Source organism: Leucopleurus acutus (genome assembly GCF_964270905.1).
Source record: "Leucopleurus acutus genome assembly, chromosome: 10".
NCBI lineage: Eukaryota > Metazoa > Chordata > Mammalia > Artiodactyla > Delphinidae > Leucopleurus > Leucopleurus acutus.
Window position 1 is genome coordinate 31,751,863 of NC_139153.1, and position 27,196 is coordinate 31,779,058.

Sequence of the window (27,196 nt, forward strand, 5' to 3'; positions counted from 1 at the left end):
CGGGCAAGGAGGGAACCCCCATCTCCCACTCAAGACGTCCCGGCTCCTGCCGGGAGGGCAGTCTGAGCTCACCGATGTGATTGTTGGGCAGCCTCTTCAGGAGACAGGGCTCGTCGCGGCCGGACGGGGCCTTGATGCTGGCCGTCAGGGTGCTGAGGTCAGTCTCACTGATGTCGAGCAGGAAGTCGGCGGCAGAGCCCAGCTTCACCTGAGAGCACCGTCTGCTGTCGTCTGGGAAACACCAGCCCCAACACAGCTCCATTACACGTGGTCACCCTGGCTCTCCAGAGCTCTCACACCACATGCCATTTATAGATGAACAGGCAAGAATTAATCACGCAAACTTAAGTGACAAAAACACTCCCCAGACAATAAGCAGACCTAACCAACGAAGAATGACTGCTACTTATGTCTGGTTACAGGGAAGACCTGAGTCCACACAGACCACATTTATAACCCACTGAGAGCATGATCTGAACAGAGAGCACAACAGGGGTCAGAAGCAGGGCTTTGAGTCAGATAATCTCCACCTGAATCCCAGAATACCCACATGAACTTGGCTAAGCCAGTCTCTCCAACCCTCAGTTTTCCCATCTGTAAAAGGGACACAAAAATCTATCCAGAAGTGATGCCGACGAGCATCTCTGAGCTCACTCATGCAATAAGTATTATTTGAATGCCTCTATCTGAGGGCCTCCTTATTTGGACGCTGGAGTCAGACTGGCACAAATAGCGCCCTCCAAGTGATGTGCTTGCTTTTCCCGGGATTACCAACTGAAGGAGGAATTTAGCCTATCTAATGTTGGCCTTGCACCCTTAGTTTGTTCCCAAGGAGACGCTGTGAAACCTAAATCTCAGACGTGCCTAGCCTGCTGCGCCAGGTGTGATGGGAGGGGGGCCTATTGGGGCAGGGAGTCCCCAGCAAGTTGGGCAACTCTACCTGTGATCTTGGCTGTGAAGGGGCTGCCAGGGATGTGTTTGTCATTGTACTTGACCAGAATGCTGTAGTCGCCTGGCAGGGTGGGCAGGTAGGTCACTGTGCATGTCCCATCTTTGTTGTCAATGCAGCTGATTTCCGCCTTTGAGGGTCCCTCAATAGCCAAGTCCAGGCCACCTGTGAATGAGAGGAGGGAAGGAGAGCCATCAGGGAGGGTGTTTCTGTGTTTCAAAAGGCATCACCGCTCATCCGGGACAGCCCTGCTGCCAGGAACGTCAGACTGACACAAGCCACGGACAAGGGGCGTAGGTCAGAACAAAGCTATTTACATGGTGAAAGTGTCACTGGGAAGACACTCCACCATCTGAATCCTTCCTGCAAGTGACCCTGAAGTTCAATTCTTCCATATGTGTGGGACGAGGAAGGGATGGAACCCCACGCGCCAATCACACGCACGGGAGAGAGTGTCACACACGGACTATCACTGCTGCTTGGGGGCTGGATGCCATCATGAAAATCCCATTAGAATCGCAAATTTAGAAATTCCTGTGATGACAATGCCCATGGGCACAGAGCTAGAATAAGCCACTAAATGATTCATGTGGCCCTGTGGATACATGTACAGGTGCAAAAAGAACAAAACCAAAAATGTTATCTATCAAAACACACGTAAATTTCAGGAAAGTCACATAAAACATTTCATAGTATGAATGTGATTTTAATCAGAACACGAAGGACTTTAAAATTTCTGTTTTGGGTAGAAGACAGAGGAGCTCTATATAAGAGATTTATATGAGAGAAAAGACAAGACAGATACTACCATTCAAGAGCCTTATTTTTAAAGGCTTCCCTGGAATTGCATCCCCTTAACTCTCCAAATGACAGCTGAGACCCACAGAACCACAGTACCTTCTCCTGCGTCCTCGGTGACAATGGTGAAGGTGGCGGTTTTGTTGGCCACTCCATACACCAGGCCCGGGCCATATGCAGAAACACTCCCGCTGTTGGGGTAGTTCACGTAGAACTGGAGCGGGCTCTCTGGGTTTGCAAAGAACACACACAAAGTTGGGACTCATAGGGGGTTGGGGGGCTTCACCTAACAGCAGCGGGTGTGGCATCTCCTGGGCAGAGCAGAATGCAAGAGGAGACGCTGTGGGGCTCCCCATCCTAGGATACCCAAGGGGGTCTACTCACTATCGACCCTTCAGTGATCACATGAGAAAAACAGTCCCCAGGGTGCTCCAGACTGGAGGGGGGCTGAGGCAGGGGAATCTGGCTCAAATGGACAAGTAAGGAGGGAACAGCTACACCGGGGCTGGGTGATGGGGGGGGAGCAGTGGAGAAGAGAAATGATCCACTATAGATGGAATGTGACTGGAGAGGTCCTTTGGGAAGGCCGTTTGCCCATGACTTTCAAAGTCTGTGAGCCCAGCCCGAGGAATCTATCCCACTGTGGTCGTCTCCACTCAGGCCCACTCCCAGCCCTAGGCAAGTACTTCCATTTCCACAGAATTCAGGTGCAAATTAGGAAAAGAACCCAGGGTCCAACAACAGGGGGGTGGTTAAATCAACATTAGTCTACTTGCAGGTCACTAAAAATAATGAGGGAGATCTATGTATACTAACTTGAGAGATTAGCCATAATGTGTCGCATTAAAGAGAAAAAGGCAAATTGCTACATAAATGTCAATATCCCATTATATTAATACCCTATATAATATTAACACCTATTATAATACCTATATAATAATATACACCCATCATAATATATTCCTATGTAATATTAATACCATTATCCCAGTCCAAAATAGAACAAAATTGCATGCATATTTGTAGGTACAGAGAGAGACATTTGAAAAGATACACACACCAGCATTGGAAGCAGAAGGAAAATGGTAGAAGGACATTTTTACTTTTTCTGTATCTGCATCTTTAGAACATTTAAACAGAAGCAGATAAATACATGTTTGCTTTAAACACATAGTATCCGTACACATACACATAAACTAAAGCAAATATCAAACTGGGAGAAGTATCTGCAACTCCTATCACAAAGGGCTTATCTCTCCAATATTTAGCCTGCTCTCAGAAACTGATATGACAAAGGCCAATCGTCCAAGAGAAAAACTGAGCCAAGGATACACACGTCCAGTTCAGAGAAAAAGAAATACAAATAACATTGATACTTAGCCATATAGAAAGTTGCTCAATTTCATTCACAGGAGAAATACAAACAAAGCAATACTGGTTTTTAACTATCAGTCTGGCAAAGATCCAAAAACTTGAGAGCCTATTCCACTGGCAAATTGGCGGAAAAGCAGGTGCTCTCCTGCATGGCGGGTGGGTATGTGAACGGCAAGAGATTGCGTGAAGGGCGCTTTGGTGAGATCTGTCAGAATTGCAGGGCTGTTGCCTGTGCCCTGCAATTCCTGCCCTGGGAACCAAATACCTCAGATACACCCTGGCAGGTGTGAGATGATGGATGTGCAAGGCTATTATTCACTGCAGCATGACTAGTAATCACAAAAGGTGGGGAAGAACCCAATTGTCCTCCAGTGGGAGAAATGGTTCACGTGTAACGTTCACCCAAATGGCCGGACACCATGAACACTCTCTACTATTCAGATGCGCAAAGTTCTCCAAGATATACTATTAGATGAAAAGGGCAAGGTCAGAATAACGTGTAGCGTAGGCTACTGTTTATGTAACAAAGGGAGAGGGATTAGACATCTGTATTCCCATCTGTTGTAGACTCTTAAAAATATTCTGAAATCTAGCATAAAACATCAACAACAGTCAGGTTCAAGGAGAGGGCAGATGGGGGATATGGGTGGGAAGGAAACCCTTCTCCACATCATTTTTAAACTATGTAGATAGGTTATGTACTCAAAAAAAAAGAAAAAGAGTAACACTGCTGGTTGATGGACATGAAACTTGAGCTGGCTTTCCTTGTCAAGGGCAGTGTGACAATAAGGCAGCTTGTCCTCTTCTCACAACCTCTTCTCCCGTCCCACGCTGCTCTGGGCTCTGCAGGCCCAGCTGGAAAGTCCCTTGACGTGCCTCACATTTTTCTCCCAGCTCACCCTTTGGCCATGCTTGGCATAGTAACAAAGACAAACAATCGTGGACCAAAGGGCCTGCACTGTGACCCAGGACACTTAGCTGTGTCATCCCTGATGGAAATTAGCTGGATCTGCTGGGGTCATAGCCTGTTTGGTTTTGCAGGGACGCCTACACTGCATTCCCAAATCTGCCACTGAAAACCACACAGCAGGTGACTCAACGACTGACTACAACCTCCCAGATGTTCACGTCCTGAATCTTGGAGTCCTGCAGGGCCAGGGCGCTGCAGTCAGCCAGGGCGCTGAGCCCGACTTACCAGGGATGTGGCTGCCCATGTATTTGATGTGCATCTCGTGGAGCCCGACCTCAGTGGGAGCGTATCTGACAGTGACCGTGCCATCCTTGTTGTCCACAATCTCAGGTGTGGCTGTCTTCCCAGAAGGCATGTGGACCTCTCCTGTTGGAGCACATGGAGACAGGGCAGTGAGCCCACCAAGACTTCCCCCAAGAAGCTGAGCACAGAGGCACACGTGGCCTTCACAATAAAGGTTTTCAGATACAAGAACACTTCACACCGTTGCCTAAAACACCACGTTCCACAACCGGAAGCAGAGACGTACCTGCCTTTATTTTGTTCTATTTTGTTTCCACAAAATGCAGCAGGCAACTCACAAGTAAAGGGTCTTCTACTTTTTTTTTTTTTTTTTTTTTTTTTTTTTGCAGTACGCGGGCCTCTCACTGTTGTGGCCTCTCCCGCTGCGGAGCACAGGCTCCGGACGCGCAGGCTCAGCGGCCATGGCTCACGGGCCCAGCCGCTCCGCGGCATGTGGGATCTTCCCAGACCGGGGCACGAACCCGCGTCCCCTGCATTGACAGGCGGACTCTCAACCACTGCGCCACCAGGGAAGCCCGGGTCTTCTACTTTTGTACTGATAAATGAGAAGCTCAAACAGGACTTGAGAAGACCATGAGACCAATTGGATTGGTAAAGCGTCAACTCAAAGAGAAGCAGGCATTGAAAGGAGGCTAGGAGAGGAAGTAACTCTTGTACAACAGACCTCAGTGTCAATGTCACATCTGGAAAAGTGGAAGAATAAGAGAAGGCAAGAAAAGGGGGGAATAGGAACGTGATGGTCGAGAGAGATCTAAACACAGTGGTTCTCCCCTTACAGAGCATCTCCGGCCCTCTCTCCAGGATGCAAGTTATAAATGAACCACCTCTTCTGAGATACACATATACACACAGGACATTCTGCAATCCCATGGGCTCATGGACTGACCCAGGGATGCTGGGTTCCGGACCCCAGGTCTGGGGGACAGGTGGAACCAGCTCCTGCGCACTGTTTGGAGAGCTAGTGCAAGTTGAGTGAGAACAAGACGGCTTTCACGACAGTGCTTACCGGTGATTTCTCCTTTCCTGACTGCAAACGGAATGACCAAGTCGAAAGGCTTAAACCCCAGGCCGTTCATGTCACTCACTGGGACATAGGCCTCTTCAGTTACCTAAAAACAGGAAGCAGTGGTCACTGGGTAAAGTGGACAACAGTGTGAGCTGGGGAAGCTTCAGGGGGCAGAGCAACTGGGAATTTTGCAAGCTCGTACAGCCAGGATTTGGGGATGCGGCTGCCCATGCGTTGCGGGCTTTGGCTAACGGGCTCTGGGGCCAGAGCAGAACCTGAAGAATTGGAGGAATCATGCTGACCAATTGCTAAAAATCCCTAGGCTGTTTGCTTGTGAAATTCCCAGTAGCGCCCATGGGAAAGCGGAAAAGTGAGAGACAGCAATGTCTGTGAGTCCCAAGAGGTTCCACCTGGAAAGGTTTAGTTGCCTGTGGCCTGGAAAAGAAGGTGCGTTTTAAGTGGCAGAAAGTAGCAGCGGTGGCTTTCCCCCTGAACAGAAACCAAATGTGCAAGTGGTGGCTTTTAGAGTCTGCAGGAGGGCTGAGACAGCTGTCCATCTTTCTCTTTAAACGTGGAGACAAACTGCACCGAGCGTGATCACAGACATGGTGGCGGGCGATTCGTGGAGCACGAACGATGACACAGGTGGGTCTCATTACAGAGAAAGCCGGAATCATTGTGATGCACTGATCAGTGGGGACAAACCAATGACCAGGACACCCAGAGGGCTTAAGCAATCCCCAAAAGCAGGCTGCAGCTTTTCTGCAATGAAGGCTGAGGAAACAAAGACATGGAAAAGGGAAAAATAAAAACAAAAACAAAAAGTGTACCCAGGGCCTGAATCCGGGGGGACATGCATTTACCGGTGCTTCCTCCACAGCTGCGACTTTCCCATCTGTGGCCTGGTCAGTGGCAAATGGAAATTAGTTGGGAATCACATTGAGGGACATTGCGACTCAGTAGATTCTACAACCCGAGGGCTGCTTCCTCCCCATCTGTCTTGCCTAGCAGAGAGCTACTCCCTGTAGCGGGAGCCTACCTTCTTCCCACCATTGTGGAGAGCAAGTTGGCATCTCCTCTTCCAATGTCAAATCCATATGCCCTCTGAACCCATGACCCACTTCTAGGAAGCAAGCCTATAGAAATACTGGCAGGAAAGTCTATAGGTAAGTCATGTGTGCAAAGGATTTTACTGGAGCCATTCATTGTTGGGAAAGGCTGAAGTAACCTAAATGTCCATCTGTAAGGGAGTTGGTTAAGTAAATTATATGAGTCTGTACAGTGGACCCCGGTGCAGCCATTCTGAAGAAGCGATCAAGTCAGATCAATTAATATGGAAGGGTATTTACAGCATATTGAGGGAAGGAAGCAAGTGGCAAAGCAATGTGCATGGTTAATCTCATGCACAAAACTGACATGTTTCTTGTATAAGCAGGAGAAAACCTAATGCTGGTCACCCCTGGAGCATGAAATTGGGAAAGGGGTCTCTTGTTACTTGGTATGTGTCTATAGTTACGTTCTAAAAGTTTTTATAAATTCATTTTTTAAAAACCAGAGACTTTGTGTTCCTGATCCAATCACCCTGAGAAGGGATGGGTCCCCTCTCAGTGCCTTCTTCTCCCACAATAAAAGAATTGAAAAGCCTCCCTTCTGGAGGAAAACGTCCGTGCTCATGTTTAGCCCCTTTTGTGTATTCTGGCATCTCAGAAAGGGGGCTTCACTTACAAAGGCAGCTTTGTAAGCGTCAACGTTTGCAACAGCCCTATCCCCCACCCCCTGGACCATCTCAGGTTGGGCGACTCCGGGACACATTAGCCGGGAAGATCTTTCAGTGGCTACGCTATAGCCTTTGATCAGTGACTTCTTTTTTTTTTTTTTTTCCTTGGCAGTACGCGGGCCTCTCACTGCTGTGGTCTCTCCCGTTGCGGAGCACAGGCTCCGGACGCGCAGGCTCAGTGGCCATGGCTCACGGGCCTAGCCGCTCCGCGGCATGTGGGATCTTCCCGGACCGGGGCATGAACCCGTGTCCCCTGCATCGGCAGGCGGACTCTCAACCACTGTGCCACCAGGGAAGCCCTGATCAGTGACTTAACAGTGACAGGCAGAGAAGCTGCTAGACCCGTGACTTGCTGTGCACGTCTGTGAGATGTATTTAACTGAACCAGCCTGCTGGGGCTCCTGCAGACATTTGCTGCAAAGGCAGTACAGGGTGTTCATGTCCTTTTGGCCCCAAGCCTGCAGGGGAAGACAGCGAACCTAGCCCCAAGAGGCCAATGAATAGAAAGTGAGCCCATCTAGGTAAGGCTGGAGGAAGCTAGGAACGGGAGAATGAAGACCTAAAGCATGTGCCCCGAGTGTCATCCCTTCCTGCCTTCAGCAGTTGTTAGGGGGCTAGTTCGTTTTACACAAAGGATCCTTGCTCTGTGTGCATTCCAGGGCTGAATGGACTTTCATTCCTAACGAGTTTGGTGGCCTCCACTGCAGGTTTCTGACTCATCTGCTAAAATGGTCCTTGGTATTTTCTTCCTGATTTCCTCACTCACACCCTCCAAATGTGGTCTCTTATCTCCAGCCCATCCCACCAGCAGGGCTGTGACCTCTGCCCAATTCTAACCAACCAGATAAAAACTCCTGTGGGCTAAAAACAGATTCTTACAACTACAACTGGGACTTCTCTGTAAATAAGAAGGACATAAACTTTCTAGCTGCATCTTTTTCTCCCCTGAGGAGAAAAACACTCCCAAATTAACAGCGTCAAAAGTGTTTACATCCTCGAGACATAAAAAGGCTCCAGGTCTCTGGCACAACGTTTATAGATAAACAAACATCTATGGAAAAGAATAAAGGTTCAGCAGATTATAGAGTGGGAGACAGACACGGGCTTCTGTCTGGAATGGAGTCTTTGTGTCCTTCTCTGCTGCTGCATAAAGTGAAATCATTAGATGGAGCTTTGTAGGCTGTGCGTGGGGCCAGGCCACTGAGTTCTGTAAACTTTGTGGTCTGCTGCCCATCAAAGGACACAGGTGAGGACGGTGCTCAGCAGCTGTCCAGAGCAGGCAGTCTGGGTTCAGTGGACTTGAGTCTGATCCCCGCTCCTATACGGCATTTGTAAAAGGGCCAACAATGCTTAGTTTTAAGGGTTAGATGAAGGACTGCTCCTGAGGTTTCTAACCCCTTTCCTGGTTGAAGAACCTCAATAATCAAAGGAGGATCTAAAAGTCACTCAGATTTGAAAATTAAAGGGCCGAGCCATTCTCTGGCTCAGAGGTTTTGCATAATGGTTTTCTTTTATTCCAGATGTTCCTAGCTTCAAAAAGACAAGTTATTTCCCCCTCATCATCAAAGTCTGAATCTTTCCAAAACACAACTGGTGGTACTTTGAGTCCTGGGATATCAGAGTCAAGTCTCCAGACATAACAGCCTCGGGAACCTCTCTCCTCCAGGGGAGGAGAGAGGAGGAAGAGCAAGCAGGATGAAAAATTGTAATGTTTTACTCATAGACGTTTTTGTCAAAGCGTATCTTTCTGAGCTGGGCTTAGGCCAGGACATTGCCTAAGATCCTTAAGAATGATGGACACTCTGGTTGCCAGTGATTTCCTAAAACTCCTTAGAGCCAAAGGGTCCCTGGGTTTCTAGAGATTACACAGGATTCTTCAAGGTCATGACTGCTTAAGACAATTTTTTTTTACAGAAAAGAAAAAAAAAGTGGCCGGGGATGTCTCAGCCAGGGTTTAACCAACAGCAGTCATTACTGTTCCTGCTAACAACAGCATGCTCTAGAGAAGGAATTTTCCTTACCATGACAGTGAAGGGGCTGTTGGGAATATCAACGCCACCAAAGCGCACGTAGATGACATAGGTGCCCGGCTTGGCGGCCGTGTAGAAAATGTCATAGGTGCCATCCTCATTCTCGATGACATCAGCCTCAGCCTCAGTGCCGTCTGGGGTCAGAACCGTGCAGGTCACTTTGCCTTTCCCGGCGGTCTTGGCGTCTACCACAAAGCCCACTTCCTCGCCAGTTTTCACAGTGGAGGCGATTCCAGGACCTGGAGAAAAGTTTAGGAGGAGAGAGTGGAAGCTTCAGCCGCGGACAGCAGCTGAAGGCCCAAGAACAAATCACACACGTTCGTGTTGTATCTGTGAATGTTAGACCTTCAACTACCGCTGTGCAGAGGGATGTCCCAGAGATGCCCTGGGGAAGATGCTGCTCCAGGGAGCATTCTATCCATTACTTATTAAATAAGGTGTATCTGCAAGTTCTGAGTGATAACCATGTGTTAAACCGGCTTTGCCAGCATTCAAGTGTATGGGGATGAAGGTCATCTTTCATCAGCAAACACGTATTGGGCATTTTCTTAAGTGCCAGATACACACAAAGGTGAGCAAACCACAGCCTCAGCTCTCAATATGCTCAAAATCTAACAGGGCAGATGCATGCAGGCTGGACACCAAGAATGACAGCTCAATCTGTGTTGGAAACACCGAGGGGGGACTAAGTTATCAAAAAAATAATCAATGGTTCTTCAAAGAAGCATCCTGCAGCACATCTATGGAAAGTTCTAAGAATTTATATCCCAGGGTTGCCACATTGACAGAGGGCTTCCTGAGAAAGGGGAAATGGCTGAATTCTGAAGGCTGGGTACCCTTGGCTAGGGAAGACTTACAACCTCTGTCTCCAAATGATGACCCGTCTATCTGTCTGTCTCTCTGACTTGTGGCACCCCTTTACTGAGGATCCACAGATCAGGGAGTGCAAAAAACTATGAATTAAAAGCACCCTGGCAGAAAAAAAAAAGCAAAGTGTGTAGAAGCGACAGGGAGTGATAAGAACATGCTGAGACAGTGAGTAGTAAGGGAAGACTAAAGTTTGGCGCTGAATGACAGACTGAGAGGTAGGGCCAAAGGAGCCCCCAGGCTGAGCAGAGTATCCTGCCTGAGCTGCGGGAAGGAGGAGAGCCTGGAAAGCCAGGAGGAAGTTCCCACCCAGTATTCACATGCCCTCAGGTTGGCAAAGACAATCCAGTTGTCTCTGGAACAGCACAGACCTAGGAGGTGGCAGACTGGCCATCGTTACAAAATTTCTCAGTCTTGTGGTGGATGAGCCAAAAAGTGCCAAGCTGAGCAATTTACAGCCTCACCCTGAAAGCCAAAAGATTTTCTCCTTTCAGAACAAGACGAGAGGGCTTCCCTGGCGGCGCAGTGGTTGAGAGTCCGCCTGCCGATGCAGGGGACACGGGTTCGTGCCCCAGTCCGGGAAGATCCCTCATGCCGCGGAGCGGCTGGGCCCGAGAGCCATGGCCGCTGAGCCTGCGCGTCCGGAGCCTGTGCTCCGCAATGGGAGAGGCCACAACAGTGAGAGGCCCGCGTATCACACACACACACAAACAAGAACAAGACGAGATATGAGAGAAATAGGACACATCCAGGGTGGACCTCTGTTTAGTTTTATTTAAAGAGAAGCAAATCAGCTTCATTTCAGAGATGGGGATTCATGGTTTGAAATCTGCTTGAAGCAACATCAGGGTTGCCCATGATATTCAATTGGTCGTGTCTTAGAAATGGAAGGAACTGTTATGCTCTAATATTCCTGGAGAATTCCCGAGAGACTCAGACGTAAGTCCTGAGTGTTGAGGAAAAACCTAGATCCTTTCCTGTGCTTCTCTAGCCCTGGCCTGAAATGCTCTTGAATATATCTCAAATAACTAAACCATCTACTCATGAAAGGCATAAATTTGATGCTTTTCATGGGAGCCACAGTTGAAATCGCAACAACTGAAATCTCCACAATCACCCACTTCAAAAGTAACTGTAATAGTTTCCATGTGCCTGGCACTGTGCTAAGCACTTTTCATGTCTGACCTCATCTAATCTCTGCAATAACAGTCTCTGATCCTTGGAAGAGCTTCTTGAACTTAAATGTTTTCCAAAAAGATCTTCCATCTAAGTCTGCCTGAGGCTAAGAGTGGTGGAGCATCTTGCCCTGATCACACAGCTATTAAGTGGCAGACGCTGGCTTTCTGATGCCAAAACACACGCTCCTGTCCTTGATCTGCACTCACCGGTGGCCAGGCACTTGCTGGCATCGCCCGTCTGTGTGGCCCGGATGCGGTAGGGAGACAACGGGATGTCGTCCCCACCGTAGGTGACCCCAATCATATAACGTCCAGTCTTGTCGGGGATGTAGGTAACAGCGTATGTGCCGTCTTTATTGTCATGGACAATGGCTCTTTTGGGTTTTCCCTCTTGGTCCTGTGGGTCACAGAGAAATGCTATTTAGGATGTTGTCATCAAGATGTAGAAACCATTCAAAGAAAACCTTGACAGATTTTGCTCATTAATTAATGCCTCTAGCGGGAGGAAAAAAGAATTACTGGCTTAATACATTTTGGGAGGTGGTGGGAGCAGAGGGTCATAGATCCCTTTAACACTGTGATGGACATGGTCAATTTTTAGTGAATTTTCTGTCAAGGGAACGAACAGTTTTAGCTCCAAATCCATCGAAATGTAGGAAGACAAGGGGGCAGAGGCTCCTGCTTCTGCACCAGCACCTTCACTCTCCCTTCCGTCTTTACTAATAGGAACCTAATTCTTAGCTAGGTATGCTGCTTCCAGAATACGAGACGCCACTTCCTAGTATCCTGGGCCACTAGGTACAGCCATGGGACTTATGACAAACTTCTGGCAAACGAGAAGAGAGTGGAAGTCTCATGAGGGACTTCTGACAGGGCTGCTTAAGAGAGCTGATTGAGTCGGAAGGTCCCATCGTCCCTTCTGCTCTCTTCCTCTTTCTGGCGTGCCATGTGGATTGGATGGCCAGAGCACCAGCAGGCTCATGGTCCATGAGGAGACCTTAGGGACAGAAGCCACACGTTAGGACACAGGAGCGGAGAGGTGGAATGGAGCCTGCTTCCTTGATAAGCACATAGCACCCAGGCGCCTTGCCCGGCCTCTGGGCCTGTCTAACAAGAGAGAACTATCCCATGTGTTTAAGCCACTCTTATTTGAGGGTTGACTGTGATATGCAGCAGAACTTAGTCTTAACTAATCCAAAGGGTAATTTTAAACATTCAAACAACAAAACATAGGAATAGATATGACAGAGAGCAAAATATATGAGATTCACCAAAATGTGGTACTTGAAGCTATACTCTCAGACTTCTCAGGCAAGCCTGTCTGTTGTCCTGTACAATTACCGACTCTCTAGTGAGGAAATCAGACAAACATTTGTGTGAGGCTAGAAATTAGTTGTTAAAATCCTGGTTCTTATCCCTGGCTGCGAAATTAGGTCTTATTAATGAAGTTTGGCTCCAGAAAAATCATTCAAGGTTACCGTTATCTGAACAGCAAGCAGGCCTTCTCCGGCATCTCTGGCATCGATGGCAAACTCCACAGGCAGGCTGGCAGGCACACCATAGGTACTGAGGCCAGGGCCACTGGCGGTCACTTTGCTGGCATCGTATGTGGGAAGGACCTTGACCTTAAAGGGACTTGACAGACATACACACCCCAGTTCAGTATGGATACACTTCAACCCAGCTACATCTGACCTCTCTTACACAAGAGACTGGGATTGAGAGGGAGGATTTCTACAGCATATAAGACTTAAGTGCCAAATCCAGCAGAAATTTACAACCGTGTAACCATCATACAACAGACCAGCTTTCCATAAGTGCATTCCATGGGTTACAAACTAATTTCCAAATTAGTTTGGCAAACATGGGGTTAAACACATTTAACCCACTTTTGTTTTACTAACACAATGATCACCAAAATGGAAAGAAAAAATATTAAAACTGATGTTTCCATATTATCTTGTCCTCTTATTTTCTATTTTTAGTATGTTTTAGATGATATAAGACCTATTAGTCAAATACCACATAAATGTAATTTATAAATTTTACCTTTCCACAGAGCTAGAGCTATATGTATACCTTCATGTAAAAATATGCACATTTGGGGTACAGGTGAAACTTTTAAATTCTAAGTATGATAAAAAAATCTTTGGAGACTCTTCTGAGAGGTAAAGAACTTTAAGCAACATTTTTTCTATTAATAGGAATGAGGAACAGGTTTTTATTCAACACCTTCTGGGAATGCTATGGCCAACCAAATTCTCAATTAAGAAGTAAAAATTGTTGCCCTAATCAGAAAACAAGTTGCATGGTCACCAGAAAGAAGACCTTGATGAACTAACGCACTCCTTACTGTCAGCTCACCTTTACATTAAAGATGGCTGAAAGGAACAAATGCGGGGGGGCACCAAGAGAGCAGGAGGCACAAACATCAAGGCTAGTGCATTTTAACACCTGTGCAGAGCATGCCGGTTCTCAGTGATGCTGATCAGATGGATGGCTGGGTAAACGAGTGGACAGATACATGGGTGGATGGATGCGTGGGTGGGTGCACAGATGGATGGATACATGGATAGATGAACGGATGGGGGGGCCACCAGAGCAGTGCTGGTCACCAGAGGGGTGGGCTTGAACCCCTTCCCTAAGTGACAGAAGCTTACCTACGAGGGATCTCTTCATCAGCATATTTAACAGAGACCATGTAAGGCCCCTCCTGGGACGGGGTGTAGGTCACTGTGTGTGTGCCATCCCCATTGTCCACCACGTTCACGGGCTCCACCAGACCTGAGAACAGAGACGAGAGGGCTGAGGAACTGCCTGGCTTCCCCTTCACTCCACCTGGGCTGAGTTCATGAAGGACCACATTCATCCATGAGAGCTATTGGTTTCCACTGATAACACAAAGGCAAGCAGGCCATAATCAGAGGCCTAAGAAATCACAGGAGAAAGATTCCCCAATTCACAGCTGCAGAAATGACCCTGAGAGACACCTTTAGCTTTCTGTTGGCTGAACTACACTCCGTCGGACCTAGAGTATAATTAAGGAGACTGCCTGCACTTGTTGCTGGAGGGCATATGGTGAAGATGCTTGTTGCAGACATGCTATCCTTTCAAGCTGGTTAGGCATGCTTGGGATGAGGTAATTTTACTCTACAGCCAAGAAAGGGTCAAAGAGTCCAGAACTCTGAACAGCAAAATTTAACCAATGGGCCAGCCAGTTAAAACTTGTATCCAGGGGCTTCCCTGGTGGCGCAGTGGTTGAGAGTCCGCCTGCCGATGCAGGGGACACGGGTTCATGCCCCGATCCGGGAAGATCCCACATGCCACGGAGCGGCTGGGCCCGTGAGCCATGGCCGCTGAGCCTGCACGTCCGGAGCCTGTGCTCCACAACGGGATAGGCAACAGCAGTGAGAGGCCCGCGTACCGCAAAAACAAAAAAAAACAAAAAAAACTTGTATCCACCTCTGAGCAAAGACCATCACGGCAGCAGCATGCTGGGTGTAGGGCGCAGGGCAGGTGAGGTGCCGATCTCATGAGGGTGAGAGGGCTCTCAATGTGACATCTGCAGGGGATGGTTAGAGGTCACTTTAAAGCATAATCAAGGCATGCATTAGGTTGGTAGATTCTAGATCCCAGTTCTGAACCTGAGTGTCAGGATGCATCAGCTGAAGGGTAGGTAGATTAATCAAAGTGTGGCATACTCATTAAGCAATGCACATGAGGCAGGTACAAGGCAATTTCAGAGTTAAGGCCAGCAAGAGACATTCGGGTTACGTAAATCAGAGCAGCAGCTAATAGGAAAATGCAAACCTGTCTCCATAAAGTCACCCTTCAGGTCCCGTTTAAAGAACTCTGACATGGCTTTCAAGGGGCTGAGCCTTGACTGGGAATCCGTCTCATCAGCTAAAATTAAAAGGCTGTTATTTCAGAGTCCTCTGTAATAGACGTAGATATCTCAGCAAAGCTTTTCTCTTTCTCCCCTCTGCCCTGCCCTGTCTCTCTCTCTCTCTGTCCCTCTACCCCGCCCCCACCACACACACACACACAGGTCTTGAAGCTCAGTAACTTTGCGGAATCAGATTCCAGCCCTATGACTTCATTTCCCCCAAAACCATTTCTGCTCTGAGCTTCAAAGGGCATAACCTCCTGCTGAAACCCATTAAGGAGAAAGTTCCTCTTCAAAGAAGGAAGCCCTCATTTGCCACTTCTGTGAAGCCAAGAACACATCACTGAGTAAAAATCCAGATAAGTTAAGATATTAGGCAGAGAATGGCACATTTTAAATGCTGGAAGAGGAAGTGTGATCACCTACTGAAAAAGGTAAATGTCAACGCACATCAGGGCTCGTCCCAAAATGGCCTGCTAGCCTCACCCAACCCAAATTCCAGGCTGCAAAAGGGGAGGCCAAGTTGCCAGCAAAGCCCATTCCCTAAGAGACCACCTCTCTCCAGGGAGCTGGGACAATGACAAAGCTACGTGTCACATGGGCTGAGTATTGCTCATTTCCAGAAATCTGGGGTGTGTTCCCACATGAGCACCAAATCCAACACCCACGCAAATCCAGACCCACCCCAGTCACCTCACAAATGCTGAAACACATCATTAAGCAGTTGCGATAATTTTACATGTGAGAGCCCAGATACTACTTGCTTCATCTTTCTACTTTCAAAAAATAAAACAAAATTTTAAAAAGACATTTAGGGTCATATTATTAAATGACAGAAAAGACAGGCCGCCGGAAAAATAACAGGCCTGCCAATTTTCTAAGCATAAACTTCTACAGTTTAGCTAGAACATGGAGCAATAAAGCAATTTAAGAAATTTAACCTAAAGTTCATGACTAAACTCAAAAGCAAAGTGCCTGCTCTGGGTCATGGCTGCCCCAGTCCAGGGCAGGTGAGTGTCGGCAGGAAGGCAGGATGTGTACTTACCTCGTGGGCCCATGACCCTCACTTCCAGTGGGGCCAGGCCGGCCTTGCTGCTGTCCACCGTGAAGGACTGCAAGACACGAGCTCGGACACCCGAGCCCACCCCAGGGCCAGCGATCTTGACCTTGCTGGGGTCCACAACATCCTTCACAGGAACCCTGAAGGGGCTGCCTAGAAAAGAGGTCACAGGATTCTAAGTACAGCCCCCCCTAGTGCCTGGAGACCCTCCTTGTGTGCACCCAGAATTGCACCATTGCTCTACCCAGGCCCTCACTTACACCAGCCCCAGTCAGTTTCTCCTGCCTTGCTGTGTTGTGCACCCAAGTGCACCTACTGTGTACAGACATGGCGCCAGGTTCTGGGCCCAGAGTGCTTAACAGCTCTCCAGGAACCCCATGCAGGAGAAGGATGAGGTAAGCAAGTCACTGTAACATCATACACAACCCATGTTGGGGACTTGTACAAGGTGCTGGTGGAGCACTCAGAAGACAATGAATCTGGTCTCTGGGAGACCAGAGGACGCTTTCCAATAACATATGAGACATATGGGTGAGCAGATGTCACTGAGAAGGGTTTCAAGCAGAGAGACTGGCATGTTGCAAAGGCCTGGAGGTGAGGGAGAAGACAGGCTGTTGAAGGAACTGAGTGGTGGAAGGAAGGCATGGAGAGGACTGCAGGCTGTGCAGTCCACATCCAACATCCTCTCCCATAAAAGGCTCCTCAGGGGCCCCTGGACTCCTGGCCCTGCAACGTAGCTAGCACCGCCCTCCCACCACCACTCATGGCTTTCTTGGTTCCCTGGCCATTTGGGTGAAGCCTTGCTTTCTCCCTGAGTGTAAGCTGTGGTCCCCCTGCATGGCTGACCCCACCGCTGACACTGGGGCCCTCTGACTCTTTGAGGGTATTGATTTTAAAGACTGATGAAGCATGGGAAAGGCAGGGGGATTGGAATTTGAGAAAAGCACTAAACACAGAAACAGGAACTGGGCCAGGACCCTCATGGGATTCCTCTACCAAGGGAGACCAAGTAAGACTTCCCCAGAGGTGGGCCAGAAACAGAAGCCCCAGCACCCCCAGCACCATGCCTCAGGCTGCCAAGTCCATCACCCAGGGGCAACACCCATCTCCTGCAGAAGTTCTCATCCTCCCTGTGACGCCTGGTAGTTAACGATGTCTAACCGCCACAGAAGCCGAGGTCTCTCTGCTTTGTATCCTAGAACATTTGTACTTTGTAGAATCAGGGGTGGTAAATAACAAAGATCACACAAAGAACCAAGGCCCTGGCTTTTTTAACAATAGCAGGGCTTCAATGGTATCTGATTTCTTGGTTAACTGAAATCAATGGCTGACCCTGGCAGAGACAAGCACCACGCTCCATGCTGGAGTTTAGTGATACAAAAGGGAATTTTATTTTAAAGAGAGATCGTTGAGGATTTCAGTATCAAGAAGTGATGGCAATGAACTAACTTTGAAGCCAATCTCCAAGGTGGCCTCCAATGGAAGTGGTCTGAACTCAGCATGAAGTAGCCAAGAACCAACAAGGTAACTTTAGGTCTAGAGTGGCAGATACCAGGCAATCTATGCCAGTCTCCCATTCTGTGCTCCAGGCAGACATGATCAATCAATCACAGCAGCCTTTCTTCCTGACGCAGTCATCCCACTTAATCCAGTGGTCAAAACAGCCATCACCAACAGACCACAGCTGACCCACCAGAGGAAACCTGGATATGCCATCGCGGGTAAGACAGGATACTTGGTTAAAAATAACCCTACTATGGGTTTGTGTCAGGCCAGGAAAAACCAGGCTAATATTTAACCAACCAGAATTTCTATGAAAGCAAATTAGAAGCTACCAGGTTCTTGAATGTTTCACAGCAGAACCTCATGCGCTACCTTTGCTATGAAGCCTGACACTAAGACAATCAACCAACGCTTTACTGAATGACTCTGACTGGGAAAATTCTGGGGTCCAGGAGAAGTTGGCATTTGGCTCTGGAAGGCAAAAGAGCCTGAAAAATAAAAAAGAGGCACCATCTACATCTGATGAAAAAAACCCTAAATGGGTCTCTTTCTGTTGTTATGCTCCAAGTTGGCCATTTGCTTCAAGCTTGTGCATCAGCCACAGGGGCCCAACCTCTCACCCCCTTCTGCAAGGGGAATTCCAAAGCTGATGGCATCCACCAGATTTTCTCAATAAGGTCAAACTAGTTTTGTTGCCTCCACTACCAGGAAATGCTCATCCCACTACTGCCTGCCTGGTGGGAGCCACCAGGTCATCTGCCCTGGCAACAGCCTTCTACCCATTCTCCAAGCTCTATTCTCCCATCCCATGAAGTGCACAGTTGCAAAACTCCAAAAGGTCCTCTTGGCTCTGTATTGTCCCTGAGCCCCGCTCTCTTTCTTTGTAAACACTTGGCAGGAAACTCACGGACGGCAGGAGCTTTGTCTCGTCTGTGGCTGAATTCTCCCTGACTAGTGATTATAGGAATTAAAAAATCTATATTGGAAGAGCTGCAAGGACAAGTTTGATTAGAAATGTCATTTAAAATGAATTATGGCTTCAATGAACATCTGAGTAGAATGAGTTTGGGCTGAATTTCAATGCTTTCTGATCAACGTGAAAAAGGAGGAGCGAGCGTGAGTGCGAGTGTGTGTACACATCTGCACATGATACGGGGAAAGAGCAGACAGAGTCAGGAAAGCATGTGGTCAGTGGACACTCCAGCTTCCTGGAAGTCAATCCATAAACCTGAAAGTAGGGCCCTCAGCCTGCCCCCTCCTCTCTCTGTCTCATCCTGGCTTATGGCCTTCAGAACAACACTGCCCCACCCGAGGTTTCTCCTGCTCTCACCACACATGAGACAAGGCATAAGGTGACTCAGGAGCAGCCCTGGAGTCCTTAGACTTCCGTCCATACCTTACCACACACTCACCTACCCTTCTAGACGTGTGTTGGGTGGCAATCATTTCACTATATAAACAGAACTAGAATCTATGGAGATTCCCCTGCTGGAGCATGAAAGTTGGAGGGCCCTTCACTATTTAAGTCATATTTTTTTAATGTTTGAATAATTTATAGCAGTGGTTCTCAACTACAGGTGATCTTGTCCCCTAGTGGATATCTGACAATATCTGGACACATTTTTGGTTGTCACAAAGTGGGTTAAAAAAATACCAAACAATGAACAGGAAATTACTATTATTATTCCTATTTTACAGTAAGTGTACATACTACATCATTAAACAGAAATTAATATATAAGACCCTGAATTTGTGTGTCATTATCAGCTACCAGGACTGTCAATGGAAAACAGAAAACAAGATGTGTATAAGACGAATAAGAACTAACCACAAAATAAAGTGAAGATTTTCAACTTTGTAAAGAATCAGCTTTCCTTTAAGATCTAGGTCCTTCAACATGTGAACAATCATTTTCAGTTAAAACTCCAAGCCAATGGTTTTTGGCATAATACTGGTCCTCTTAGGAGTTGGGATATACTTGGAGATGCAGCCCTAAGGAAAATTCTCACTTTGCAGCTACTACAAATATCAGACAGTTTTTCCCATTCAGTGAGACAAGCAAAATCAAACCCACTTTCATGCAAAAATCAATAATTCTTTGGGTGCCCTTCAGAAGGATAGCTTACCGGGGATGTGGGCTCCTCCATACGTGATATTCACGTCGTAATCCCCTGGAGCAAAGGGGATGTACTCAGCACTGCAACTGCCATCTTTGTTGTCTCTGCAGTTTATCTTTGACTCCGATGGTCCCTCGACAGTTATGCCAAGACCCCCAATTCCTGCCCCTCTGGAAAGTGTGAGTAAAAAGGCCAAGTTGTACTAGTGGTTCATGCCAGTCTGCTTATTTCCAAAATTCCTTTAAAATCCCTCTATAAACTATCCCATTTCGCCAACCAGAAACAGTGTAATATAAATAAAAACAGCTTCGGCCCTTCCTTTCCAATGCTTATCCTTCATTGTTGCATTGGCTGGGTCTGAAAGTACAATTCAGGTGTGAGACTTGTAACCAGTTTTAATAGGAATACTTCTAATATTTCACTTACATATGAAATTGGTTCTATATTTTTGAATTATCACGTTAAGTAGCTTCCATCTAGTCCTGGTTTGTTCAGCAGTTTTATGACTATTATCAAGTGCTTTTTGGTACTTTTAAAAGCATACTTGGTCTTTCTCTGTAATATATGTCTCTATGGAAGAAGGCGCCTCACATATGAAATACAAAGCCTCCCAAAAGTTGGGAGACCATGATACATATGTAGGATACACCTATAAAACTTCCTGAAAGCAGTTAAACTACTCAGGGCTACTCCTTTTACAGAGTCAACACACAGATCCCAGGACCCTGCTTACCTGGTAACCACAGTAAAGACGTTGGGTTTGTTGGTAAAGGCCTCTTTCAATCCAGGTCCTTGAGCTTGAACCCGAGATGGTTGGCAGCCTTCGGTTACAGCCACTTTAAAGGGACTGTTTGGGATGGGCACATCATCATATGTCACCTCCACTACATGGAGGCCTGTTCAAAACAACATATAGAAACATATTTGCACAGGAGTCACTTACTTGTGGCAAATAATACTCTAGCAGTCAAGTCTATGTGTTATCCCATGTTATTCGAAAAGAACAGGTTGAACAAACAGCAAAGTTGGTATGATTTGATTTTTTTAAAAAACACAAACTGTTTGCGCTTTTGTTCACTTGGCAGTCACATACCACCCCCCATCCCCCAACACACACGCAAGGCCTCTCCTCCCAGCAAATATCACTAAGTCTGTTTTGAAGACAGTCATCTTAAACACACCATCCTGATTTGAGAAAACTCCACCTAGCCACTAACCGAAAGACAAAGAGAAACTCATGAAATAGAATAGACAAGCATCCACGAAAAGAAAGTGAAAATATCTACACCATAAAGTTTAGGGATTATATATCCAGATAATGAGGACATACGGTGCTTTTTTTTTTTATGCTTTATCAAAATTTTAAATTAAAAAATTTAATTTTAAAATTTAAATTCTTAATATTCAAGAAAGAAATTAATTATGTTAAAAAAATTGCACAGGGAATTCCTTGGTGGTCCAGTGGTTAGTACTCCATCCTTCCACTGCTGGGGGTTGGGGTTTTGATCCCTGGTCGGGGAACTAAGATCCCACAAGCCACGGGGCATGCCCAAAAATAAATAAATAAACAAAATAGGAGGTAAAAATTAAGGGAGAACTTTCCCCCTTCAGGAAAAAAAACTGCACAAACGAGCAACATGCCATGACATCACCCCATAACCTGCTCAGATGAGGCTAAACACAGCCCAACTGCTACACAACAGGGCCAGCACGCCCGGCACTGAGCAAGCAGGTGGCTCTGTTCGGGAGAGAGGTTTCCACATTTCCCGGTCACCGTGCATGTGCTTCTGCTGAGACGGTCAAAGCACGTGGGGCAGGAGTTAGCGCCAGCCACCGGGAGGAAGCAGCCCCGCAGAGCTCTGAACGGGGGTCCTGCTCCGAGGAGAAGTCAACTCACCCTTCTCGAAGGGCGTGTATTCCACCTGGTAGGTCCCATCAGCATTGTCTGTGACGAAACACTCGGTGGAGGCCCCGGAGGGGTTGGCAATATGGGCCTTGATGTGGTCGCCTCCGACCTGCGTCAGGGGCCGTGAGTCGACCGTGAAGTCGGTGGTGGCTTCCCGAAACACATCTGCGGAGCAATCACACGGATAAGAATGTCGCTGTCACCTCAGTGTCAGGAGCAAACCCAAGAGCCAAGGCTCTCGGCACTTCAGAACACACTCGTTTAGGTGATCGCAGACACCCGGTTTCTCTGACTCGGAATCAGGAATATTAATGCCTCCCCGCCTTCAGTCTCCTTGGCAAAAGAAGCTTCTTCCTAAGCCAGGTAACAACACAACTGCCTGCACACTTCTTGGGACAAAGGTGGGATCTAGGTGGGTTAAAGGCTGAAGACAGCAAGTGTGGTATTAGCCAGCAGTACATTTTAAACCTTTTTCAGATAAGTGCCCAAAATACAATTATGTTGTGTTTCCACATTTAAAGAGAAAAAAAAACAGGGGCTTCCCTGGTGGCGCATGGGACACGGGTTCGAGCCCTGGTCTGGGAGGATCCCACATGCCGCGGAGCAACTAAGCCCATGCGCCACAGCTACTGAGCCTGCGCGTCTGGAGCCTGCGCTCCGCAACAAGAGAGGCTGCGACAGTGAGAGGCCCGCGCACCACAATGAAGAGTGGCCCCAGCTCGCCGCAACTAGAGAAAGCCCTCGCATAGAAACGAAGACCCAACACAGCCAAAAATAAAACTTAATTAATTAATTAATGAAAACACAAACAAGATTTCTGGCTTTGTCAGGAAAAAAAAAAAAAGGGAAAATCTGCTGACAGTGTTGGGAGTGTGAAGAAACAGAAAGCTGGGGTTGGGCAGCAGAAACACCACATGCTCACCCCTTCACTCTGCTCCCCTCTACTGCTCCCTGATGCAGAGACCACAGGTGAGTTATCTTCTACCTGGCCCGACCCCTATAGTCATTTGAGTTTGCAGCCCTGACTCTCTGAGCTTCCAGTGAGCCCCTGTTACTTTGGCAGCCACCCTCTTTTTCATGAAACCCACCTTTTCCTTCTATTCCTGGCCCAAAGACTTTGACCCTGCTGGTGTCCACGGCAGGCTCCACCTTGACCCTGGCGGGGAAGTGCGGTACAAGCTCACCGCCGTACTTCATAGTCAGCGTGTACATGCCGGCGGTCAGGGGCACGTAGGTCACCGCATAGGTGCCGTCTTTGTTGTTCTCGATACAGACTTCAGCTTTTGCCCCCGAGTCCGAGACGGCTTCCAGGCCCAGGGCCCCCGGGCCTGCTTCTGAACAGTCCACACTAAGAAGCCCTGCCTCGCCCACTTTCCCATGCTCCAGCCCTGGGCCCGATGCCACAACTTTGGAGGGATCAAACGGCATTTCAATGTCAGCTTTGAAGGGAGAACCAGGTATGTGGACTTCTTCAAAGAGGATGTTGACGAAGTACTCCCCGGGCTTTGTTGGGAGGTAGGAGACGGAGCAGGTCCCGTCGCCATTGTCCGAGCATTCAATTTTGGCCTCACAAGGACCTTCCACGGTTAGGCCCAAACCTCCAGTTCCAGCTCCTTTGGTGTCGATGATGAACTCGGCAGGCTTGCCCACAAGACCGCCTTCAAGGCCAGGACCGTGGGCCTTCACCTATTTGGACAAAGAATAAAAATCAGACTCTGCCCGAAACTGGTATCGCTGCTCAGCCAGCACCGCTTTCAACAGCCAAGCCTGCCATCGGCAGTGAACTGCCCCTCAATGAAGCGGTCCTTCTCCCTGGGGCCTAATGTGTCACACACACTCACCCACAGCACTGAGTTACAGCCACAAGCAGTGGATGCTGCAAACGGCTGAGAAAGGGAGACCTGGCGGTGAACTCATTCAACACGAAAGGGCGTGTCAGAGGCATGGCTTTCTCTCTCCTGCCAGGCCTGGCTCGAGGGCTGGAGCTGGACACCTAACATCTAGTCCAACAAACACACTCGGGTTTCCTGGGTTGAACACTCACTGAATGGCTTTCATGGACCTCACTGTTGCTTTGGCTGCTATACCTCCCTCAACAAATTCTGAATAATAAAAAACTGAACTATAATGGTGAATACATGTCATTATATGTTTGTCCAAACCCATACACTGTATAACACCAAGAGTGAACCCTAATGTAAACTATGGACTTTGGGTGACAACGATGTTGACATAGGTTCATCCATTATAACGGGTGCACACCACTCTGGTGGGCGATGGTGATAATGGAGAGGTTATGCATGAGTGGGGGAGGCGGGATCTGGGAAATCTCTGTGCCTTCCTCTCAATTTTACTGTAAACCTAAAATTGCTCTAAAGAATAAAGTCTAATGAAAAAATTAAAAAACGAACAAACATTAAAAAAAAACCCACTTGCTTTTAAAAGAGGGAGGGGACGAGGCTTTCATCTCTTATTCAACACATAACACAGTTTTATAGGATTCATGCCGTTCAAAACACCGGAAATAGTCTCAAACCCTTGACTCAGGGCTACTAGGAAGAAATGATAATGAGTAGAACATATTTTTATACTTCATTATAATAGCTCACCGTGTGTGCCAGATGCCAGACTGAGGCCTCCACACCCACCATCTGACCTCACCCTTACAGGCTCACTTTGAAGCAAGTACCGTTACCGTGCTGACAAATGAAGGACAGGAGTCCCTCACCAAACCCTCACAGCCAGAGTGAGAGAAGGAATAGGGCTGGGGCCCAGCTGCCGAGGGGACCCTTCATGCTGGATTGTAGGAGGGAGAACTACGGAGAACGGGCTGTCATCACAAAACAATTATCTAAAAGGTCTTTGCTGGGCAGAACCAGAGGACTAACTATATGTTATTATCTGCCAACAGAGGACAAGTTCTGGAACAAAAACGAAAGCTGACCTTGGTGGGATCAGGCGGCAGTGAGGCCTCCACCGTGTAAGGGCTCCCGGGCACGGGGTGTCCATCGTAGGTCACGTCAACAGCATACAGCCCCTCCTCCCGGGGAATGTACTTGGCCGTGCTGCTCTCCCGGCCCGTCATGGGCGCCACCAGGCATGGCACAACCTTCCTTGAGGGGCTCAGGATCGTCACGTCCAGCTTCCCCTGACCTCCCGCTCCCCTGCTGTCAATGGCGAACTCCTGATCCTTCCCAACTTCGACTCCTGGAAAAAAGGAAACAAGCCAAAGGGATGAGCTGACCCTGCAGCAAAAACACAGCTGAGGGCAGAGATGGTTCCTTGGACACAGGACGTCTTCTCAGCCTCTACAACAGACCCTGGCTGATGCAGGACAAGAGGCAAGACCGAGTAAGAATAATCACCATTCTGGCCTCAATAACAACCAGTACAAGAACATTAATGAATTCCTTATGATAATAATAATGATAGTCGTCATTCACTGAATGCATTTTACATACCAGGCATGAGGACGGCATATCATCTCCTTTCATTTTCAACACAATGCTACAGGGTATTTATTAGTAACCAAGGAATTTAACAGAAGGGGAAACTGAGGCTCACAGGGGTTAACTGACTTGCCTGGGGTACATACATGTCCACCAGACCACAAAGCTGGGACTCAGATCTAAATTTACTTGACCTCATAATCTGCAGTAAGTTATAACCTGATACTGTTGTCTCTTCTTTAATTACTTTTGGTGTTAACTTTATATCAAAATACTCCCAGAAGCCAATGTTTTATTTACTAATTCTTGGCAGCAAATTCAGTCCTACAGCCAAGAACGCAAAAGTCACAGGGTTGGCCAATGCAGAGGCACTGAAGCAAGCCCTGAGAATTGACTCTCTGTATTGTGCTGATACATGAAAGGTCTTTGCAAAGCAGGGCCACAGAAAACCCATGTGTTACATTTGACAAAAACAAGGAAAGGACTCTGAACCCAAACAAAAGCACTGGGAGCCTAGGGTCCCCACCACAACCCAGGCAAGTCCTGACTTGGGCAATACAGGGCCTGCCAAGATGAACAGTTTCAAGCCACAAGCAAAGAGGTCTCGGAGCTCCACATCCCAAAGACTTTTCCTAATTGGCATCATACTTTTCCTAGTTTGGAGTCAAAACCCTCGGTGTCTTGGAGAAAGGAGTAACAAGGAGACATGTTAAGGATTAGACAGTGACTATTCTTATGCTTAGAGCTGGCTGCTGCCAAGGAACAAAAACCAACATCGGGCTCTCGCTTCAGAGCCCCCGGAGCTGGGAGCTGGCCTCACTCACAACTCGTACATTTGGGTCACAGGGCACCGAAGGTGCTCACCGAGGGTCCCGCTGAGACCTGGAGAAACCCACAGAACTAGAGGCCTGCCCTGAGGGTGTGCACAGAGCCCCACGTGACCCTGAAACCAGGAGACCATGTACCACTGAGATGCAGCCAGGCTGTGGCCGTGCCAACAAGAGGATGGAGGCGTGAACGTTCTCTAACATTAACGTTCTCTGACGCAAAAAGGCAGGCTGAAGACCTATGGGTATTGCAGGGTAACTTTAGTGCAAAGTAAGCGTTGCCAAACATTTTCTGCTGGCACTAAGTATGTGCAGACGCAGAAAGAAGATGTGCGAGGACAGAAACTAAACTGGTAACTTTGGTTAACCCTATAGGGAGTGGGAAAGGTAATGCTTCAACTAGAACATATTCTTGTCTGTGATGTTTTTTTTTTTTTTTTTTTGCAGTACGCGGGCCTCTCACTGTTGTGGCCTCTCCTGCTGCGGAGCACAGGCTCCAGACGCGCAGGCTCAGAGGCCATGGCTCACGGGCCCAGCCGCTCCGCGGCACGTGGGATCCTCCCAGACTGGGGCACGAACCTGTGTCCCCTGCATCGGCAGGCGGACCCCCAACCACTGTGCCACCAGGGAAGCCCCTTGTGATGTCTTTTAGATGAAAAATGGATTTTTGTATGACCTGTGTAAAAAGTACTTTTATGATCACGTGTTAAACTTGACAAGCTGAGTGACAAGTACATGAGTGTTCATATTGTACTATTCTCTTCACTTTTTCATTTATTCATTCAGTTATTTCATCTATTTAAATGAGCTTGTACTAATAAGATACCTGACAAGCTAAAGGAATATCCAGACTTGGGTGGGGAAATGCACTGTAGTTGTGGTTTCTGAGAGCCCGGACGTTGGCTTTTATGCTTGACCCTAAGGTGGATTCAGTGGCCAAGGAGTGTTGGCACAATAGAAATTTGTCAGAGGGCAACATGCCCCAAATTCTCTGTCATAAAAACTTTCTGCTGTGATGCCAGCAGTTACCGAGGACTGACTATGACCCAGCTCCTGAATTATTAGCTCATTTAATTCTCACAATATTCCCTTGAGTATTCTTCCCCCACCTCCACGGAACAAATGAGAAAACGGAGGCTTGGTGAGGTGAAGGGGCAGGTAGGGTCACAGAGCTACTCCACGGGATAGCCCTAATT

At 47.8% G+C, this 27,196-nt stretch overlaps 1 protein-coding gene across 3 annotated transcripts in view; it reads right to left on the reverse strand.

The window, feature by feature from the left end:
* FLNB (filamin B) overlaps nucleotides 1-27,196 on the reverse strand; it is a 138,494-nt gene that overhangs the window by 21,828 nt on the left and 89,470 nt on the right. For 2 of the 3 annotated variants that reach the window (XM_082848665.1, XM_082848667.1), the window contains 17 exons: nucleotides 24,669-24,931; nucleotides 22,813-23,410; nucleotides 21,716-21,889; nucleotides 20,552-20,714; nucleotides 19,828-19,988; nucleotides 16,184-16,351; nucleotides 15,063-15,155; nucleotides 13,913-14,036; nucleotides 12,731-12,887; nucleotides 11,460-11,649; nucleotides 9,199-9,446; nucleotides 6,231-6,302; nucleotides 5,401-5,503; nucleotides 4,317-4,457; nucleotides 1,847-1,975; nucleotides 941-1,114; nucleotides 73-231 (listed from right to left, as the gene is read on the reverse strand). In XM_082848665.1, the coding sequence (XP_082704791.1) occupies nucleotides 73-231; nucleotides 941-1,114; nucleotides 1,847-1,975; nucleotides 4,317-4,457; nucleotides 5,401-5,503; nucleotides 6,231-6,302; nucleotides 9,199-9,446; nucleotides 11,460-11,649; nucleotides 12,731-12,887; nucleotides 13,913-14,036; nucleotides 15,063-15,155; nucleotides 16,184-16,351; nucleotides 19,828-19,988; nucleotides 20,552-20,714; nucleotides 21,716-21,889; nucleotides 22,813-23,410; nucleotides 24,669-24,931 (3,117 nt within the window). The remainder of the gene's footprint in view (nucleotides 1-72; nucleotides 232-940; nucleotides 1,115-1,846; nucleotides 1,976-4,316; nucleotides 4,458-5,400; nucleotides 5,504-6,230; nucleotides 6,303-9,198; nucleotides 9,447-11,459; nucleotides 11,650-12,730; nucleotides 12,888-13,912; nucleotides 14,037-15,062; nucleotides 15,156-16,183; nucleotides 16,352-19,827; nucleotides 19,989-20,551; nucleotides 20,715-21,715; nucleotides 21,890-22,812; nucleotides 23,411-24,668; nucleotides 24,932-27,196) is intronic. The other variant, XM_082848666.1, reaches the window with a different exon arrangement.